Source organism: Helianthus annuus, chromosome 12 (genome assembly GCF_002127325.2).
Source record: "Helianthus annuus cultivar XRQ/B chromosome 12, HanXRQr2.0-SUNRISE, whole genome shotgun sequence".
Taxonomy (NCBI): Eukaryota; Viridiplantae; Streptophyta; class Magnoliopsida; order Asterales; family Asteraceae; genus Helianthus; species Helianthus annuus.
This window is the reverse complement of record NC_035444.2, coordinates 90,158,238-90,179,687: the sequence shown is the minus strand read 5'-3', so window position 1 is coordinate 90,179,687 and position 21,450 is coordinate 90,158,238. Positions and strand designations below refer to the sequence as shown.

The following is a 21,450-nucleotide window of genomic DNA, read 5'->3' as shown; positions in this document are numbered from 1 at the left end:
TCGGCATCAAACTTAGTTTTCTCGTTATAAAATTGATTCGAGATGTCAACCTTTCCAACCTTTTGTTTAACTTCTTCAAATTTCAGTTATGGAAACTCATCATCATTTACTGAAATTTTTACCTCACCTTGTGGCTCCTATGGCTTTGTGGAACCAGATTCATCGCCGACTTTTTCTTCAACCTTCTTAACAACCCACACTTGGTTGTCTTTCTCTTTCTTTTTGTAAAAATTCTTTTTAGAACACTTACCAACCTCATAAGTTGAGTTTTCAAAAACTTTAAATTTTTCGGTTGGTGGTTCAACATCAACAATTGCACTTGTAACAGGTTTGGGTTTCCTTTGAATGAGACACTCCAGTTCCATTCCTTTTCTTTTCAGCAAGAAACTCCTGGTTTGACTGCCTCCAGAATGGTTTCTTCTGTTCATCTTCAGCACTCCCACCTGACACAAATTCTGTTTTTGTTTTAGAATTTTTCATATTTTTATGATTTTTTGGTGGAATAAAGCCAAGACCTTTCTTTTTATAGCTACGATTTTGGTTTGATTTCTTTTGAAAACCAGGACCAGAATTATAACTTTTTTTCTTGTTTAAACGTTGTTGAACTCTTGAAGTGTACTTTTTAGGTTCTCCACTAAGATTTAAATCTTTTATTTCAGAAATATTAATTTCTGTCATTTTGAAAACCTTTTTGATCATGTCAAAACGAACACTTCTTATTGGAAACTCTTTGTCAGAGTATAATTTGTCAGAATCATTTAAAGTGTATGCGACTTCAAATGTTTCATCATCCAAATTTGCTTTTGATAACAAAAATTCTTTACTATAAGACCGTTTAACCGACGACTTTGGACTGTTGACTGACGAATTTGACCCTCCAGACTCAGACTTTGACTCGGACTCCTCATCAGTATCCAACACCTGATCGACCACCTTTTTTATTAACTCAGACTCATGATCAGTGTCAGACGAGGTAAACGTGACGTCAATGTTTTCTGGTAATTGATCAGTTGTGTCGGTTTTTAGCTTTATATTGACTGCTTTTGCAAGTTGCTCCTCATTTGGTTTTCTAGGAGAATACCCTTCCCAAATTGGAGACGGACACTTGTTATAGCTAACAGTCGGTTTCTTACGACAATCTTTCTTCTTCGTCTTTTCATCTTGAAAAGCTTCCATACCTGCAACAGTTGGGTAAATACAATCAATAAGATAATCAGAACTAGAATAACTCTGCAATAATCTTCTGATTCTCTCATTTTCAATCTTCTCTGTCTCCAACTCTTGCTTCCACTTAGCACTCTCTTCGATGTAGAAATTGATTGCTTTTTGCTTTGACATCATCACAACATTTATCATCGTTAGTGCTTGTTCTCTTTCTGAATTTGTCTTTTGGAGACCAGTTACTGTTTTGTTCAAGACATCATATGATTCTTTTACATAGTTGAGGTTGAACAGTAACTGCTCTTTCTTCTTCTCATACTCAACAATTATCTCATTCTTTGCTGCACATTCCTTGCATACTTCTAAACACTTCGTGCAAGGTTTAACAACTTCAACAATCTTTTCAACTTCGATTGTTTTAACCACTTCAACCACCTTTTCTGCTTCTTTCACCTTTTCTTCTACTTTCACTTGCTCAGTCTCAACCATCTTTTCAGCAACACTTTCAACTTTCACATTCTGAACAACATCTTCAGTATTCATTTGTTGTTGTTCTTTAGCAGCTCGTTTCTCCTTCAGTTTCTCCATGCGATCTGCAAAATAGAAATGAAAACTTTCAGGAGAAAGATGATATTTTGCAATGTTAATATGCTTCTCTTCCTCATCGTCACTACTGCTATCATCTGAAGGTGACTGATCAAACTGTGCAGATTTTTCAGAACTAGCATCTGATACATCAGAATCTGACGGTGTTTGATCAAATACAACTTCCTTTTCTGAACTAACATCATTTTGTACACTCTCATCTGCACTCTGTGAGCTTTCATCAACACTTTCTGAACTTTCATCAGATGTAACAGACTCTTCCTCGACACTCTTCACAGTCTCTCCAATAGACTTCATCCAGGTGGCAAACATGTCTGGTTCTCTGACAATTTTAGCGATGAAAGCTTTGAATTCTCCCTTTTCATCAACAACATATCCCAGCTGAAGCCTTCAGGTAGTCTTTCAACATCTTGATTGACTATACATGCTTTGCTTTCAGGTGATATGTAGTTGTTCCAGTTGAAGTCTACCAAACATGCTCTCTTAGAATCCTCAATCTTTCTACCATGAGCCGTCTGTGAGTCTTGTGATTGACCAACCTGTTGATAAATGGCTTTCCGGTAGTAATCGTCTTTTCCAAACGGATTCTGAACACCACTAGCTTCCCTGTTCTTGCACTCTCGCTTGAAATGACCTTTCTCCCTGCATCGAAAACAAGTAACTTTAGATTTTTCAAAACCTAAAGTAGATACATGAGCGTCAAGAAAGTCATTTCTCCCGGTAAATTGTCTTGAACTTTTTAGCACGCCTAAGAACACTCGCTAGACACCATTTGATATCCATCAATTCCATCTCTTCGGCGTCTATTTGATCGTAGTCCTCCTTTGTAAGCATAGGATTTCCGATCCTCCCAGCAACAAGACCTTCATATGAGAGCAACACTGAACCAAGTAGAACCATGTGGTCTTTAGCAGTTTCTTCTGAAAAACTTTGACCTTCTGGAAGATTTAGAGCGATGTTGCTCTTCTGAAAAACTTTGACCTTCTGGAAGATTTAGAGCGATGTTGCACTGAATCACGTAACCATTTCCTGTCTTTGTGCCTTGAGACTGAAAGCTTGTATTTGACTCTTTAGGATTGACACTTGGAAATGATGAGAATCCACTACTGCTTTTGTTAGAACCCTGATCAGCTTTTTCCGTTGAATCCCAGCACTAAAAGCAGTTTGGATTTTCGGACTTCTCTCAGCTTCCGGAACTGGAACACTACCTTTGTAATACATTTTCACGTCCTGTTGACCACTCGGACTGTTCATCCTCGCAATCTTCTGCTGTTCCAGATCCTGACTCTCGATTTTTTCAATAAACTGAGAAATCATTAAATCATCATAAACACCCGTGTTCTTCAGAATCATCAAATACGTCCCCCACTCTTTCTGTGTTAATGCATCAGCCAGCTTGTCTACCCACTCTTCACGATCTTTTGTAATACCTAACATCGACATTGATCGCACTAGGTGGCAATAGCGTTCTATCAGCTTCTTCGTATCCTCTCCCGGTAAGCTACTGAACAGATCAAACTCTTTCTTTAGCAACGCCTTCTTGCTCTTTATCATATTCTCACTACCCTCAAACTTAACACGAAGAGCATCCCAGATTGACTGCAGTTTTGCCATGCTGTAGCAGAATAAAGATGTCTTCCTTGATAGCTTGTTGAAGCAGACTGGTCATCATCTTTTCTGCTTTGTACATAACCCGTTCTTGATCTGTGAACTCTGATAAATTTTTGGTAACCTGCAATTCTGTTCGAGGCAACACGTATTTCTTTAGAATACATTCCCAAGACCTGAGATGGTTTGCTTGAACCCAGTTTTCGAATCTATCTTTCCACCCGTAGTATTCTTCAATACTCATCAATTTAGGGGGCTTTTGGGTGGTTCCCGTCTCATTTTCTAAGTTCATGGCTTGGGCAATAGCAGCAGGACCAGACTGTGTTGCAAACGCGTTGTAGAACTCGGTATCCATGATGACTTATCACGTTTTTCAAAATCTGTGACTTATGAGCGAAATTATCAACTGTTTGCAGCTAAGAGCGAAATCACAGAAAGCACACTAGAGCGAAATCTGACTATGAGCACCCTTTGAGCGAAATAAGAGGAGATGGCAGCCTTGAGCGAAATCAAAAGACCAATTGGAGCGAAATTACTTTTGAGTTTGACTCTGGAGCGAAATTAAACTTCACTTTGGAGCGAAACCTTGAAGTATGCAGCTAGGAGCGAAATTAGTCTGCTATTTTGAGCGAAATCCCAGAAAAAGTCCTCCAGGAGCGAAATTAACCTAGTATTTGGAGCGAAATTACTGAGTGTCCAAATAAGCGAAATCAACTCGGAGCCTGATTTTGTCCATTTTTAGTCCGTATTTCAGTGTGAAACTTTCCAGGGTTTGTCTATGTCCAATTGTCTATGGTCTGTGAAATTTTGATCGAAATTTGACCGTTAAATCTTAATCTGGTGAAGAAAGAAGGGGTAAAAGTAAGAAAACAAGATGATATCCAGCTAATCTCTGTAGAACTCCTCCTCCTGAAGCTCTGATACCAATTGTAGGATGGAGGTCTGACCCGAATGAGTCGTTCGGATGTGTTCTACTATGTTTCAGGTGCGGAAAACAAGAAACAAAGCTAGGAAAAGCTGATTCTTCAAAAGTTAATATTTACAAGAAACAAAGTAATTGATAGTTGTTTCTAATGCGGTATAAATGTATGGTATAATTAAGCTCAAGTATTTTGACCCTAATTAATTTAATAAAGGGTAAAAGAATGTCACGAGAGATGCAAGTATTTTATATGGTATAATTAAGCTCAAAGTAAATATAAATTAAATAGTTTTACTAAACTTGGGATTTTAGAAGGGCGGAAACGGCCCGGGGGCGGGTTTATACGAAGAAGATGGAAGGGGGAATCGGGTGGCGGCTGCGGATTGGGTAGGAGTGTGTTGACGAGTACGCATGGGAACCCGCTTGGAATTTTGGCGCGACAAAGTGTCTGCTTTCTAAGTCGGATGGTCGGTTGGTTGACACTGTCACACCCGTGTCAAAGGCGGAAGCGCGTAGTGTGACTTGATCGGTTTCTACAGCATACGATGTAAGTAAACAAACTATATGATATAAAACATACACGATGTTCATCCATTCCATAATGTAAAGATACAAGTCATAAGTTGTTTTGTAGCAAAAGACAACATAAGTTTATAAGTTTTACAAACAGGACTTGTTCAAAATAAAGTTTTTGAAATAACGAGGTTTTGCATCCTATGTCCCGTTCGAAGACGAGATATATGGATCAAACCCTCCAAAATACGGATGTCATCGTCTTCATAGTAAACTTGAAACTTCATAATTCATTGCACCAAGATCCACTTAGTTACCTGAAATACATGTAAGTTTGAAAACATCAACAAAATTTGAGCGAGTTCATGTGTTTTAAGTTCGTAAGCATCAAATGAATCTGTAAAACATTTGAAAGTCTAAGGTGCTGTTTGTTTTTTCTGCGGGAAAAGGTCTGCAGTCTGCGGACCACATCTGCAGGCATCTGCAGGAGAAGAGGTGGACCAAATGTCTGCAGTCTGCAAGCAGAAGAGGGTTTATTTTTTTACACAAAAAGATCTTCACACACACTTCACACACAACACCACAGATCTCTCTCTCTCCTCCCTCGATCTCTCTCTCTCCTCCCTCTGCCTTCATCTACCACCACCACCGTCACCACTACACCACCGCCACCACCGTCACCACTACACCACAGCCACCACCGTCACCTCCTCCACCGTCCACCTGCCACCACCACAACCAACAACCACCACCGCCTTACACCACAACCAACAACCACCACCGCAAACCCTAGCCGTTAACCACCACCGCAAACCCTAGCCGTTAACCACCATCGCAAACCCTAGCCATTAACCACAACCAACAACCACCACTGATTTGGGGGTTTTGCTTCTATGGTGGCAGAGATGGATGCAGATGAAGATGCAGATGAAGATGAAGATGCTGGTGGCGGATGAAGATGATGGTGGCGGAGATGTTTGGGGGTTTTGTTTGCAGATGAAGATGAAGATGGTGGCGGAGATGTTTGGGAGTTTTGGGGGTTTTGTTTGCAGATGAAGATGAAGATGATGGTGGCGGAGATGTGGTGGTGGTGTCGGAGGTGGAGGTGGTGGCAGAGATGTGGGGGTGGAGGTGGTGGCGGAGATGTGGTGGTGGAGGTGGAGGCGGTGGCGGTGATGTAGAGGTGAGAAGAAAGAAGAGGTATGTGGAGGGTGTCTGTGTTTTAAAGGTGAGAAGAGGTTTGCAGACATATGGACAGGTCTGCGTGGGGAAGAGGTGGGGAAGACCTTTTTGGTGAGAAATGCTTCCGGAAAACAAACAAGCTGCAGACATCAAACGTCTGCGCGCGTCTGCGCGACGCAGACATAAGTGGCCAGAAGCACTTCTGGCTAAAAAACAAACACCACCTAAGTATCGAAATCCGGTATGTAAGCGTCAATGAACATGTTGATCATTAATGTGTAGCTAGGACATTAATATGTGTGCCGACATAGGAAGCCACCAACCCGTAAGCGATTTAGTACCGGTCCACCCGGCGAGGGTAACAAAGCAAACTCCATGTGGCCACACAAGGACCCATGAGTGGGGCTCGCCCTGTACCCGATAGATCTACCTCCCTTGTTCCTTGGTTTTAAACAAGATTAATGGTGCTTTAAGTATCAGCCTATTCGCACGTGATCTACTAATTCATTCCGTAGCTTAACCATACCAAAGTAACATGTATTTCCCCCCGACAGTTATAAAACTGAAAACGTTTAAAAGAAAAGGGGGACCTGAACTTACAGTATTACGTCCAGCAATAAGTTCTAGCAACTGTGTTCCGTAAACGTGAGTTAATCTACAAGGGTTCTAACTCGTTAGACACGTCGGTCTCTTCTAGACCTTGTACTAGTTGTTCATCTTGAACGTTATTGTATACATTTTGTTTTTGGAACACTTGTGTATTTTTGGATATGTTGGCATTTGTTTCGTATGTTTGTTTAATGTATATATATATACACTTCTTGAGTTCCTAATGTGTTAGAACGGGCATCGCCCTTTGTAAGTATCCGTGCTTCGCACGAGTATATGTGGGTCTAGCCCGTATAAGTCCTTGTGTCTCGTACAAGTATAAGTTGACCGAGTCCAATAGCGTCTTTATGTTGTGCACGACGCAAGTTTGTTGTATGAAATATATATTCCTCAAATATATATTTTTAAGTTTGGTGAACGTCGTTCACATGTATGCGTATGAAATATTTATTTTTAACATCGTATATATGTTAGTGTACGTGTACGGTATCCCTTTTGAGTGTACGCTTCAACAAGTGTATATGAGTACATCGCTACATATTTGCGCATTTTATATGTATACGTATACCGTATTTATACGTGTAGGTATACCGTATTTATACGTGTGGTATATCGTATTTATACGTGTAGGTATATCGTATTTATATGTGTGGTATACCGTATTTATGTGTAACTATACTGTATTTATACGTGTGGTATACCGTATTTATACGTGTAGGTATACCGTATTTATAACATATTTTTACAACATGTTTTATAAAGAAAAATATATGTATTTTATTAGGCCTTAGCCCACCATTTGTGTTATTGGGCTTAGTTCTTGCATTTTGTCATTGGGCCTAGCCCATGACTTTATGTTATTGGGCTTAGCCCATGTTATTTTTCATAAGTGGACTTATTTTAGTGTTTATGGAAACGGGCTATTGCCCATGTATTTAGGATATTGGGCCTAGCCCAATATTTATGTTATTTTAAGCCCAATGTTTTATACTTCAGCCCAATATTTATATTCATGCATACTTAGTAATCTTTTACTAATTATGCTAGTAACTTTTATAATTACACTTAGTGTCATCTCCGCATTAAACTTTCCGGTTTTTCGTTGTCGGTATTATATGTTAAGTGTCTAAAATATTTTATTTTAGACTTGTCATAATGTTCGGTTCATATAACTTTTGTGTCGAAATTGCTCGTTTCGCCGACGAAGCATAAAGTGTCATCTGATGTCCGTCATTCGAGATTCGTCGTCCACTGTTCGCGCCTTGCGTTTTGGTATCACACAAGTGTATATTTTTAGTAAGCGCGAAGGTTCGCAACCGTTGTTATATTCGCGAATATTCGTGAGGTTTTCGTCGTGATGTAAGTGTATATTTTTCATGTGCATTATATGTAACATTTTTGTATGTATTCCTAAAGCTAATACATACACATAATATACACACTTTATACACCAAATAAAGTATTTGAAGTTTATACATATAATTTTCTAAAAAAAATATATATTTATTTGTTATGCTTATAATTTTACTCCTTTTATGTTATAAAAATATCTTTTTGAGTTTATATAAACTCTTGGATGGTTAGGACTTAACCATCGTCATTAGGGTTTGTATAATCATGATTAGGGTCGTTAATCACAATTAAGTTTACTAATCACGATTAACCATGTTAATCACCCCGTTAATCTCTTTTTAATCGCGATTAATATTTTAGAAAAATTTCGCCATAGTTTTCCCTAAACTATGGCGTTTTCCCCATGTTTTAAAATGCGTTTTTAAGCATGTTTAGCACCCTTAATCATGATCCATCCAACCAAGTTTCATTCCATCAACTTTGCATGAAGAATCCAACTAATAATATCCTTATTTCCATGAAACTTTTGTATATTTTTAAACACACTTTTAAAAATATATGGTGTCATTTTCAGATTATATTAACAAGATCCTAAAAGAACATATTATTTCTTAAGAAAATTTTCATGTTGTTCTTTCTTTTAAACAACTTTTTAAGACCACCATTTTTAACATATTCTTAGTAAAAATCATGGTCTTTTATTTCTACAAAAAATCACATATATGTTGTAACTTGTTTTTAGATTGTAGTAAAGTTCATGGATCATGGGATTGATGATCTTGGTTAGATTTAAACATCAAAATGTTTAAATCTTTATTTTTGTTCTTAAACATGCAAGATCATTCATGTAAATAACCTACTTTAACATAATCAACATAAACATAAGTATCATCTAGCACAAAACAACATAATCTACACATAATATATCACATTAAGATTAGGATGATAAGAAAGCTCTAAAATACTTCCTTATGGCTTGAACCTTCTTTGATCTTCTTGAAAGTGTATATGAATGGTTGTAATGGAAAGTTTAAATGAAGAAAATGGATGGTAAAGTGGGGTGTTTGGGAGCCGTGACTTAGGGAGGAGAAGAAAGAGTTTTGGTGTGGTGTAAATGTTGTAAAATGAAAGGAATTATGAAAGGGTAATGTCATAACTTCCATTCTTGTTAATTGGTCAAAATAAATCTTTCATTGAAATAGGTATGGCCGATCATGTGGAGGTATGGTAGTATCATTATTATTTTTTAAACATAATAAACATGTGTGAAAATTATTAAACAAATAGATATTTTGGTCATTAGTTTAATTAGGGTAATTAGGGTGTTAATGATAGTTTAGGGTTTTAAATAAAGTCTAACTAGTTTATTTGTTTAGTGGGTATTGATTTTGGATGGTAAAAATACCACTAGTTCGCTCGTCGGTTCGATATCGGGTGATATACAAAAGTTGTAGTATAATACTGGGAGTTATGGTTTTAATTTACCATTGATGCTATGGCGTTTATTCAAGGCATTTGAGGTGCCAAAATATCGCTAACTAGTTCGCTAGATGCTTCGTTTAGGAGTTAGGGTGATAAAAATATCGTTTACTAGTTCGTCAAATAAAAAAAACGGACAAATTGTGCAAGTAGCGACGTTGTGCCGGTAGCTTGGGTTTCGGATATCCCATTGATATCTCCAAGCTTATTTTAGATGTAAAATATTATTTATAAGTTCTATGGACACTAAAATGATGTATTTTAGTGTTGCGGGCGATTTATTTTTGTTACAGTTTTGGCGCAGAACAGACAAAGTGCATTTCTGAGCGTTTACCGGAAAGTTAAGGTGTTTTAGTGATTAGGGTCCCTACTTAGGGATTTTTATTTGTATTTCATCTACCAAGTGCATTCATGCCCTTCGTCACACGTTCAGACAGTTTTCGGAACTTGCTGGCATGAATAGTGTGTTCAGGTTAATAGTGTTTTCAGCATTTTGCCAACATATTAGGACATAGTTTGCAGTTTTCTCGCGACGTGGCGATTGTGTTAATATTGTTTAGCATATTTAACCACGTCCTATGATTGCTAGACTTTATACGAACTAATCATGCAATAATTAAATCGTAATGAACGTAATTACACGTTAAACCAAGTATTTAGGTTATACGGAATTACCATTATTTTTTACAGTTGTCATAGACACGAGGGTTGATGCGAAAGTTGAGGTTGCGTTTAACTACCTGTTGGATAAGGCGAGTCAGTTAAGACAGTTGAAACTTGTAGCCTTTTCGCCCTCTCACAAAGGTTCATCAGCAGCTTCTAACATGTCATAGAATCTTTTTGCTTCTGGATTCAGTACACGTCCTTCCAATGTACTTGAAGTATAATCGCATGAACACAAGTTGTTATCTAACACCATACGTTTGCAACCATCATCATCATCATCAACCTCCATTGTAGTAGAAGATTGTACAACATCGTGGTTGGACTTTTCACCATGTTCACTCCATATTTCATAACGAAGCATGAAACCATCCTTAAACAAGTGTTTTTGTACAGTGGCTCTGTCTCTATAACTTGTATTTTGGTATTTATAACAAGGACATTTTATGTCACGTGTTGTCTCACCATGCATATTTACCCTCGTATCAACCACTTCTTTTTTAGAAAATGTGAAGTCCAAAAACAATTCGACATTGTCACAATATTCAGAATTAAGAAATCCATTACTATCGTCTATCGGTCTTTTCATACATCCACCTTCGATCAGTATACCATGCCATTACTACTCGAATTAATCATATCATATTATTATAAAGTATTATAAAGCACGATTAAAGGAGAGTATTTGAAAAGGGTAAAATGGTCATTTAAAAATGTAACATTAGGGTGTTTTAATACTTAAAAAATTCAAAGATTAACATATTAGTTCAAAAAAAAATCAAATAGTTCTACTAAGCTATAACTTATAAATTATAATTAACTAAACTTCATATTTCTAATAAGCTATATCAGTTTAGATTTCAAAAGCACAAAACAGTCACATACATGATTCATGATACCTGAAGTGATGGTTGATGTGTCGCTGACTCACCGGAGAAAGAAGTAGCGTTGACTCGCCGGAGAAAGAAGTAGCGCTGACTTGCTGGAGAAAGATGCAGCACCGATTCGCCGGAGAAAGAAGCCGTCGGAGAGGGTGAGCGACTGATCGTGTTGGTAATCAGATGTGAAACATACGACCAAACTAGGATTTAGGGCTTTAAGGGAAATGGGCTCAAAATTTAAATTTGGGCCAATTTCTTAATCTTTTTTTTGGGCTAACAAGAAACAACTAGCCTGACTTATTGGTTTTCTACTATTAAATTATTTTATATACTAATTTATAGGTTTTTAGTTTAGTAGTAAATAATTTTTCGAAAGTTGTTCATAAATAAAGTTAAATAATTTATTGCAAACAATGTAAAACATGGTTTCTCTTGTATCGAATAAATAAACTTATGATATCGTTTGATGTTTTGTTATGATTATATCACTTTACCATAATCTGAAGGTTAATTGAAATAAAATAAGTAAAGTTAATTTGTTAAAAATAATTGGTTGATAAATCGTTAAAAAATACATAGTGTAATTATATTTTTTCTATCTTTAATAGGTTGAATAACAGTAACGCCAAACATTCCAATAGTTTTTTAATGTTTTGTATCTCATATTTGCGACCGCTTCCGACGGTCACAACTTTTTCTTTTTTATATTTATCTCGTATTTGCGACCGCTTTAAGCGGTCGCAACTTTGGTTTTTTTCCTTATTCTTGTATTTGCGACAGTTTTCTGACGCTACTCAACTAATTTGCGACTGCAAATATGCGATCACAAAATTTGCGTCTGTTTTGTGACCAAATCTAGGTTGGTCCGTAATTGTGCGATTGTTTTGAATTTGGTCACAACCGGTTGCTAATTTTGCGACCATCTTATGTTGGTCGCAAATTTTGGTCGCAATTGCTTAGTTTTCTAGTAGTGAAAAATACAATAGATTGCAAAATATAACACAATGTTGAGCAAAATATAACATAATGCCAAAAAAGATAACACAATTTTTAGGAGAAAAAAAAGACACAATGAGTCGCAAATATAGAAAAGACACAATGTTAAATAAAAAGACATGATGATATAAACAAAAATTCTAAAATATACAAACTTTAAATTCAAAAGTGAAAACCTAAAATCTCATATTGTAGAGTTCAAGCTTTAAATTTCAAAAGTGAAAACCTAAAATCTCATATTGTAGAGTTCGATGAAACAGTTCTAATTCTGCTTGAATGAGATAAATCAGAGTTTGTTTCATACCCTTCTTATGACATCTTATTTTTAGAAGACTTTGTATTTAATTCTAACCTTGTTTAAGAGTGCTCAACTTTTCTTTCGTTCTAAAGTTTAGTATAAATTGGTTTAATATAGATGATTATGTAATACTAATCAGTATCAAGGCCGGGACAAGGGTCATCTAAGTGAAGCTACCCAAAAGTTTTTAGGGCTCTGTTTAAAAGTAGGGGTGCAAACGAGCCGAGCCCGAGCTCAGCCAGGCTCGAGCTCGAGCTCGATTAACTTATGAGAGCCCGGGCTCGAGCTCGGCTCGATTCGAGCTTTGTTTTCAAAGCTCGAGCTCGGCTCGTTTGTATTTTATCAAGCTCGAGCTCGGCTCGGGCTCGGCTCGTTTATTATCTATTAATTAGTATCTTAAATAAAAATAATATAAATAATAGACTTTTTAGATTTGCGAGCTCGATAAGTAAAGCTCAGGCTCGGGCTCGTTTACTAAATAAGCTTATTTTTAGGTTCGAGGTCGGCCTGTAAACAAGTTTAAATAAGCTCGGCTTGACTCGGCTCGTTTACACTAAGGCTCGACGAGCCTAACGAGCTTCACATGTGAGGCTCGAGCTCGGGCTCGATAAACAAACGAGCTTTGTTTTGAGGCTCAAGCTCGGCTCGGGCTCGATAAGGCTCGGCTCCTTTCGAGCATTTTCTCGAGCCGATCTCGAGTAGCTCGCGAGCCGCTTGGCTCGTTTGCACCCCTATATATTAATTTAATGTGGGTATTAATATGAATTTCTTCATGTTTTCTACCATAACAATTAACAATTGTTTAAAAAAACCATTGACAATTGTTTAAACATCTAAAAACATTACATAGATAATGCTAATATCATGCGGTCATCCTCATTGTACTTTATCAAGTTCATTAGACAATAGAAAAAGAAAAAAAAAAAAAAAACTTACTGTTAATCGTAAGTTTTCTTTTAATATGTATAATAATAATAATTTGTTTGTATAAGCAAACATTTATTGTAGTTTAGTGTTATGAAATCCCTTTGTTCATTGTGTAGGCTCTAGTACGAATACATTTTTATGTCTTTTATTGCACCACAGTCCCTGTAGGTCTAAAAAGTATTCAATTTGATTATTCTTATGGTTGTCTAATGAACATGGTAAGTAACCGGATTTTTTTCCTGCTAAGTTCCGTTTCTTTTCTCTTTTCTTTTTTCATAATCTGATTTATCATAAATTTTTTCATTGTGATTGATGATATAAGCATTATGATAATTTGATTATTTCATTGCAATTGAGAATATATGCATTTTGATAATTTAACCTGATTACTATTTTCCTAATATTCTATAATATTTTCTATAATTTTATCAAAACTCTATGTCAAACCATAAAAAATTTTAAAAGGGTCTCGACTTTAGGGTGATTGGGGCACTCGTGGGGAGGAGGTTTGGTGACCCCATTCCCCGATCGGGAACACCGCCGCCATCATCGCGGGGACCCGAATCAGGGAAGGGTTTCGGGGGTGGTTCACCGCGATGAATTGCACATGGATCGAGGAGAGAGACGTTGGCAACGGTCATTTAAAAAAAATTCAATTTTAACAATATAAATAACCAACTTAATCTAATTTTTTACCACACCCACCACTCTCAAACTCACTCTAAAAAAATCTATCAAATACAACACAAAATGGATTCCAAGTTCCCGTTTTTTTCTCCCCTACCCGACTTTCCCGACGATGAAGATTCATCGTCAAGCGATGGTAGCTTAATTTTCTTCCAAAATCTCATCCAACAAGCGGAGCTACTAGACACGGCATCGTCTAGTAAAAAAAATTGTCCGTCGAGATCGTGTGAGAGGCCATGAGACACTCATGGCCGATTATTTGTCGAAAATCCAAAATTTAATGCCGATATTTTTTGTCAGAGATTTCGTATGTCCAAGTCTTTGTTCCTAAAAATTGTTAGTGACGTGGAAGCGAATAACGAGTGGTTTCAAGAGGGCTTGGACGGGAGAATGAAGAAAAGTTTCACGCCGTTGCAAAAGCTTACTTCTGCGATTAAACAACTTGCAACCGGTAACCCACCATACGAAAACGACGAGTATTTAAATATGTCTGAAAGGACCTCTCGTGAGTGCCTTGAATATTTCTGCGAGACGGTCTGTACAATGTATGCCGGTGAATTCTTACGTAGACCAACGAGCCACGACGTTGCGCTATTGTACCAGACTCATGAGAAGAGACATCACCTACCTGGTATGTTGGGTAGTCTGGATTGTACACACTTCGTCTGGAGAATGTGCCCCACAGAATTGCGTGGACAATATATGAGAGGCGATCATCAATACCCGACGATTATGTTAGAAGCGGTGGCGTCTCAAGATTTGTGGATTTGGCATGCTTTTTGTGGCCCGGCGGGTTCACAAAACGACATCAACGTGCTGCAACAATCTCCATTATTTCTTACTCAACGAAACGGAACGGCGCCAAATTGTCCATTTCAGGTGAACGACCACTTATACAAACGCGGGTATTATCTTACTGATGGGATCTACCCTAGCTGGTCCGTGTTTGTGAAATCTTTTCCATATCCTCACATCCCGAATGAAAAAAAGTTCAAGAGGCAACACGAGGCCGCAAGAAAATATGTGGAACGGGCGTTTGGTGTGTTAAGGGCGAAGTGGGGAATACTAAATCATCCAATGCGTTCGAAAACGGTGAAAAAGATAAGGTCCATCGTGTATACGTGCCTTATTTTACATAACATGATTATAAAAGACGACGGAATGGCGATAGCACCGGTACACATTCAAGATCCTCCAGTCGAACCCGTCTTCGATGATACAGCTTATAGCGAGCTCATTGACGAAGAAACGCATTGGAGACTAAAACACGATCTCGTTGAGCATCTCGGACGTTTAGATCTACCTCACCTTGAAGTGAGTTCCGACGACGAGTAGTTTGTTTTTATATTGGGAAATTGGCCTGTAATAATCTCACATAAACCTTATTGGTCATTAATAATCCCACCTCAGAATATTCCCCCCACCAGTCCCACCTTTCACCTATTTTTCCTACAATGGTCCCTTGTTAAAAAAACTTAACGGAGTTAAGCTTTTTTCCAAATTACAAACAGATTTTTTAGGGCTTTTGATTAGAACAACAATACGAGGCCATTGATGTAAAACTTGCCTCGAAACGGTGCTCCAAACGATGAAAATGACGCTTCAATTCGGGTGTTTAAATTTCCAATTAACCAAAATCAAGTCACTTGGAGCACCATTTTGAAGTAAGTTTTACATCAATGGACTCGTATCATCGTTCTGATCAAAAGCCCTAAAAAATCTGTTTGTAATTTGGAAAAAAGCTTAACTCCGTTAAGGTTTTTTAACGGGGGACCATTGTAGGAAAAATAAGTGAAAGGTGGGACTGGTGGGGGGGATATTCTGAGGTGGGATTATTAATGGCCAATAAGGTCTAGGTAGGATTATTACAGGCTAATTCCCCTTTTATATTTTCCTAGTTTGAATATAATTTTTATTTTAATGTAATTTTTATTTTTATAGTTTGAATGTAATTTTTATTTTTAATTTAATGAAATGTCTTTTATTAAATTTTATTTAATTTTTATTAATATTTTTTTAATTTATAAACATGCATAATTTTACAACAAATAAAAAAAAGCAAGTTCTCTAAGAGGGGAGTGCCGCCATCAAAGTAGGGTGTGAGGGGAGTTTAAGAGGGGAGTTGACGTGGCATATCCTGATTGGGTATGCGTAAGAGAGGGGACTCCCCTAAGAGGTGAGTGCCCCTCTCACCCTTATAGTTCGCTTAGACCCTTTAAAAATGTTGGGCTGCCAATGTCTAATTCTTTTACACAATGTTTTAAAAATCGATTCAAACCGGCCGGTTGTACCCAATATGATTAATCAACAAACAAACACCAAAATAAATCGCTTTTAGCCTTTTACTAAACAATAAACATTATTCGGATAAATCAAATTGATGTAAACACAGATACAATATTTTCCACGCCATCGAGGAGTCTTTGTTTGGTACAATTACATACTCAACCCTCGTTTACGTACACAATATAAATACAAGTTATTTACTGATTTTATTTTCAACACACAAATATATATAAACTTCTCATTGCTGATGCACATAATCAAATCATATTCCGGCTACACATTCTGGTGGTGTGACCGGGTAGCGGCTCTTATCAGTGCAATAATCATAGACCATATGGTTCATGCGGACCCATCGGTAACGACGGGCTGCAACTGGGTCAAGTTGTTGGTAGCTCGCACCCTCCCACCAGTTGGAAGGGTTTGATGCACAAGTTTTGGGTCCAGGGACCGGGCAACCCTCAATGTCGAAGTCCTTGTAATATGCGTAAAATGGTGCTTTGCTCCAGTCGATTTTTTCGAGCCCACCTCTTGTTGCCCAATCATCTGCTTCCCATAATGTCGAGTAAACTCCCATTGGTTGGAACTTGGGGAATGGTACCCCTCTAGCTTCGTTGTTCTTGTATACTCTTATGGGGACTTCATCCACAGAAAACCTGTACCAAATCAAGAATTGTAATCTTTTAGGGTCGGCTGTTTGTTAGCTATTAATGTGTTCAGATCTCAGTTAATGATTAACACTGTTTGTTTCACGAGCAGATGTCTGAATGGTTAAACATTATACTGAGTCTGAATGGTTAAGACATATAATCTGAATTGGTCACACATTTGCTTCTGAACGGTTAAGCATTATACTGGCTCTTAATGGTTTAGACCTCTTACTGGTTCAGCACTTAACTATTCAGAAGATGCCAAACAACCCCTTAGTTGATGCGGCAAATGGTTATACGAACGGGGTCGGTCCAAATGGAATTTATTTTTTTGTTATGCTCCGATCATTACTAATATTATAGTTATAGAAACATATTTATAATTCAAAGAATACTACACAATAAGTTCATGTCAAAACAGGCAGGCAAAGTCATATTTAAAGGTAAATCTTTTTGCCCATTTTGTTACATTTAAATTTAAATAATATGTTAATGATCTACACTTTTGATTAAAGATTTAAGAGGTCTTTTAAATTGTTGGTATTTTTAAAGCATTTGAGTTTTAAAGTTTGAGCTAATATAAGTTCACTATTGAACCTATCAGAAAATACTTACACAACATGATGATGGTTCCACAAGATGGAGTAAGTGTGATAGTCAGCAGCTGGGTCAAACCAAAGGTTAACCCTTTGTTCTCGGTCACCTTTTCCATGAGCATACACGTTGGTTTGGACCGAGTAAGGTTGCCCGGTTCGGTTACCCAAGAACTCAAAATCCAGCTCGTCACGAACTTGATCGGTATCCGAATTCATCTACCAAAAAAAATTAAGTCAATATAGGGAACTCAAGTTACATTAATCGTCGTTTTTTTTATAATTAACAATCATACATAGAAAGCGGTAACAGTGCCCGCAGAGTCTCCTGGAATAAGTTTAATCTTCATGCTCACACGTCCGAACAAGTATTGGCTTTTCGAAGCGAACCCACATCCTGTATCAAATAATCATATACATGAACCACATCAGTATTCAGTCTATCTTAAAATATAAGCCCCACTAATAGAAAACTAGGTCATTTTCGGTTAGTCAGAAATGCGTAGGAAACAGCCTTTAGCGATAATTTTCCAACGAAATGAATTCGTTGTGAAAACTGACGTGGGAAACTTTTTGTCCGACAAATATTTTCCTACACGTTTGAACAAACGGATAATGCACCTGAATTTTGGTCAAGAACAAGTTGAATGGCCCGACCGCCATCGAGTTGTCTGATGTGAGAATCAGACCATGTAATACGAAAATCTTGAAGGAACGTAGCGGGTCTAGCGTCGGCCACCAGTGACATGGTCACTATTAGGACAAGAAAAAGAACACTTATATTGAAAAACATTGTCAACAAATGTGTCATATGACCATGTACTAACGAAATGTTTGTCTTGTGTGATGATACAAGTTTGGATAAAGGATAATATGTGTGGCTATATATATAGTTTTAGATTTAGATAATGTATAGGGTAGTTAGATATTGTGAATAGTAGAGAGGGGGCCTCTGAAAGTTAGGTTCGCTTTCTATACAGCTCACTTTATGCTGCCAATCGGGCTAAACATCACTTCGATTGGATGTGAACAGAATTCAAAAGAAGCTTCTTGCTATCAAAAAGTAAGTATTTAATGCAGTATATATCTATAGGGTATTTAATCGTAAACACACAGCTGTATATTGTTTAAAGTCATATATTAAACTGTGAAATTTAATTAATCTATAGGTGTTACCCTTACAACATACGTGATGAATCGGTGTTATACATGTGTCATCAGTCTTATACATGTGTCGACACGTATATATATATATAAGAAATAGAAATGGTTATTTAACCCATAAATTGTATGGTGTAACACTTATAGCTCCAAGGTAGATCTGGCCCTGAAGATTGTATAGTTTATCATGTATTAAATAAGATGATGAAGAGGTATGGTCTCAAATTCTTGCCTACATGGTAAGGACCACACCACTTTTACATCCTACATGGCGTACACATCAGCAAGCGAATCCAGAAGCTTCTGGAATGTGGCAAGGTGGCACCAAAGATGTTCCCTCCGATCAAAAGGACAAAACGTGTCCCTTTCATCAAGCGCCATGTAGGCCTGTAACAAATCAAGGAGCAGACCAACATCAGCAGTACAACGTTCTCAGCATGAGCAAATACAGGCGCGCCACGTGTACCACTACCCTGACCACAGCAGAAGAGACCAAGAGGATATTCCCCTTGGTCGGACAGCTGGCGCCTACGACAGCTGGCAACGCTGCTCCTCCCTCTCCCACCATCCGGCTATAAATAGGACCCTTCGCCATTCAGGTTGAATCATCTTGCTCTTTATACTCTCACACTCAACAACACACTGTTTATTCCCCTCGGAACAGTACTTATTCTCACGCCGGTGTAAGATTAAATATATTTATTTTATATTTAATCTAGTAGCCATTATAATCATTTACATTATATGGATCAAAATATGTAACAATCCTATTAAATAATTAGTTGGCAATCAGTGGCGGACCTAGAAATTATTTAATGGGGGTGCGAACATTAGTCTTAACCAACATTTCAAGGGGTGCGGTCGGGATTTTTGCTTATAAAATACACTAATTTTTTTTTTCAAGGGGTGCGCCCGCCCACCCAGCCTATAACCTAGGTCCGCCCCTGTTGGTAATTGTTGATGGGCCTAATTACCCTTATTAACTAATTAGGGTTTCCTCCTGAGTGCATATATAAGGAGACTTATGTTGAGGTTCTAGGGTTAGACACATAACCTAATTACTCATAACATCAAATCGCCTCCTCTCCATAGCCGATTACCCTTTATCGGTTTTCTTCATCACCATCATTAGATTACACCCTAAGGAGGAACCAGATCAAGCTGACAATCATGTCAAACACTGTTGCTGCGTCTCCATCTGGATTCTCTGCTGGCCTGTGCTGATGCAATCAAAGGTATGTTTTCATGTTTTCCATTATGTTCAAACAGAACCGATCAACATGTGGTATCAGAGCATATGTTGATTAGTCGGTTCTGTTTTGTATCCAAAAATCTGGAATAAAACAGGAAAACGGTTTTGAAAACCTTAATAAAATTCCGTTTTTGCCATCCGAAATCATCATTACGGATCATTACGCATCATTACGGATGATTACGGATCTGGATTTTATCATCTCGAATGCATCTCGGATCATTACGGATCATTACAGATCATTATAGATCATTACGGATCATCACAGATCCATTACGGATGCATCACGGAAGAACATCTTCAAACTATTTTACCCGAGATGCCATTCCGGATTAGAATCCTCCATGCCGGATCATCTCGGATCATATATTCATCAAATTACTGTTCCAAAATCAACAGTTTAAGGAAATGTGTTTAAATATGTAATAATTTCCAGATTTCGGATGAATGTTTGAATGTTCTGATTTAGGGTTCATCATGAGTTCTTGATTAAATTCGAAAATTCCCTTAGTTTTGGAATGAATTTAGGATTATTGGGTGTTTGTTCCTGTTTGATTTAATTTTATCTAATTAGAACTTTCGAAATCTGTTATTATTATTAATGGATATAATTTTGAAATCAACAGATAAATATAATTAGCAATTAAACAGGAAACTTAATCCCATAATCCCTAAGATTTCGGATTTAAATCTTATCAGTAATTAACTGCCTAAATTAAGGATTTTGTGACTTGAAGAACACATCTCGGATGAATCCGAAATCATCAAGGACTGATCATTACGGATGAACTTATGCTCGTCCATCACGGATCAATAACTGCTTGAACATTTCGGACTTAGCATCACGGATCATTTCGGACTAAGCATTACCATTTCGGATGAATCTCGGACTAAGCATCATCATCCGAAATCATCCAAAATGTATCCGAAATCATCCGAAATGACTCGACTTAGGCGTCTTGGACACATCCGAAATCATTCGAAATGGTCCATTTCGGATGGTCCGAAATGATTCGAAATCATCATCTCGGATGAATCCAAGACATTCATGATTCATCTGAAATCATGAGTGTTCATGAGATTTCAAGGCTTATTCGAAATCCTGTTACTTTATTGAGCAGTTAATGTGAACTAAATTTTAGCTCTGGGCTCCGCCCCGAACCCCGTGCGGGGGCACGCTGTTCCCCTGCAACCCCCAGCGAACTCACCGCGGAGTTCGATCCGCGCCAACAGGTGGTTTGCTATTAGATAACTGGTTTTGTAATTACTTAGTTAATTAATAAGGATCAAATAATGTTTTACAAAACCAAAATTGGGTTAACTTGAATGAGCTTCTGATGTATCACTTCTGGCCAAAGCTGATTTGATGCATCTACTTATCGTTCAAGTATTACGAAAGCTATGTTAAGTGTGCATCATAAACATGAATGTCTTAATATCTGGCCAAAGCTGATTTAATTCCTTCATAGATGGCATATTTAACAAGTGCATAACTAAAGTGATTGTCTCAATTTCTGGCCAAAGCTGATTTGTTACAACCACTTTGCACACATGCTTAAATGATTACACTTCTGGCCAAAGCTGATTTGTCTTCGTTTAAGTAGAACTTTAAATAGTCTATTATTT

At 37.5% G+C, this 21,450-nt stretch overlaps 1 protein-coding gene and 1 long non-coding RNA gene across 2 annotated transcripts; both read right to left on the bottom strand.

The window, feature by feature from the left end:
- Positions 1-4,845: 4,845 nt before the first annotated feature.
- Positions 4,846-11,182, bottom strand: LOC110896919. Its single transcript, XR_002568282.1, has 2 exons — positions 10,982-11,182; positions 4,846-5,127 (listed from the first exon to the last, which is right to left on the bottom strand). It is a non-coding gene; the product is annotated as an uncharacterized LOC110896919 (long non-coding RNA).
- Positions 11,183-16,209: 5,027 nt separating this feature from the next.
- Positions 16,210-18,280, bottom strand: LOC110895465 (probable xyloglucan endotransglucosylase/hydrolase protein 7). Its single transcript, XM_022142789.2, has 4 exons — positions 18,033-18,280; positions 17,708-17,808; positions 17,434-17,630; positions 16,210-16,824 (listed from the first exon to the last, which is right to left on the bottom strand). The coding sequence occupies exons 1-4, from the start codon at positions 18,220-18,222 to the stop codon at positions 16,434-16,436; spliced, it is 879 nt and encodes a 292-aa protein (XP_021998481.1). The 5' UTR covers positions 18,223-18,280; the 3' UTR covers positions 16,210-16,433.
- Positions 18,281-21,450: the final 3,170 nt, after the last annotated feature.

Bases quoted from the DNA above. Each gene is read 5' to 3' on its own strand.
- LOC110895465 (XM_022142789.2), bottom strand. From the start codon at position 18,222: ATGACACATTTGTTGACAATGTTTTTCAATATAAGTGTTCTTTTTCTT. The intron at 17,809-18,032 runs GTGCATTATCCG...TATTTGATACAG, and splicing joins TGTTCTTGACCAAAATTCAG to GATGTGGGTTCGCTTCGAAA. The intron at 17,631-17,707 runs GTATGATTGTTA...TTTTTTTGGTAG, and splicing joins GCACTGTTACCGCTTTCTAT to ATGAATTCGGATACCGATCA.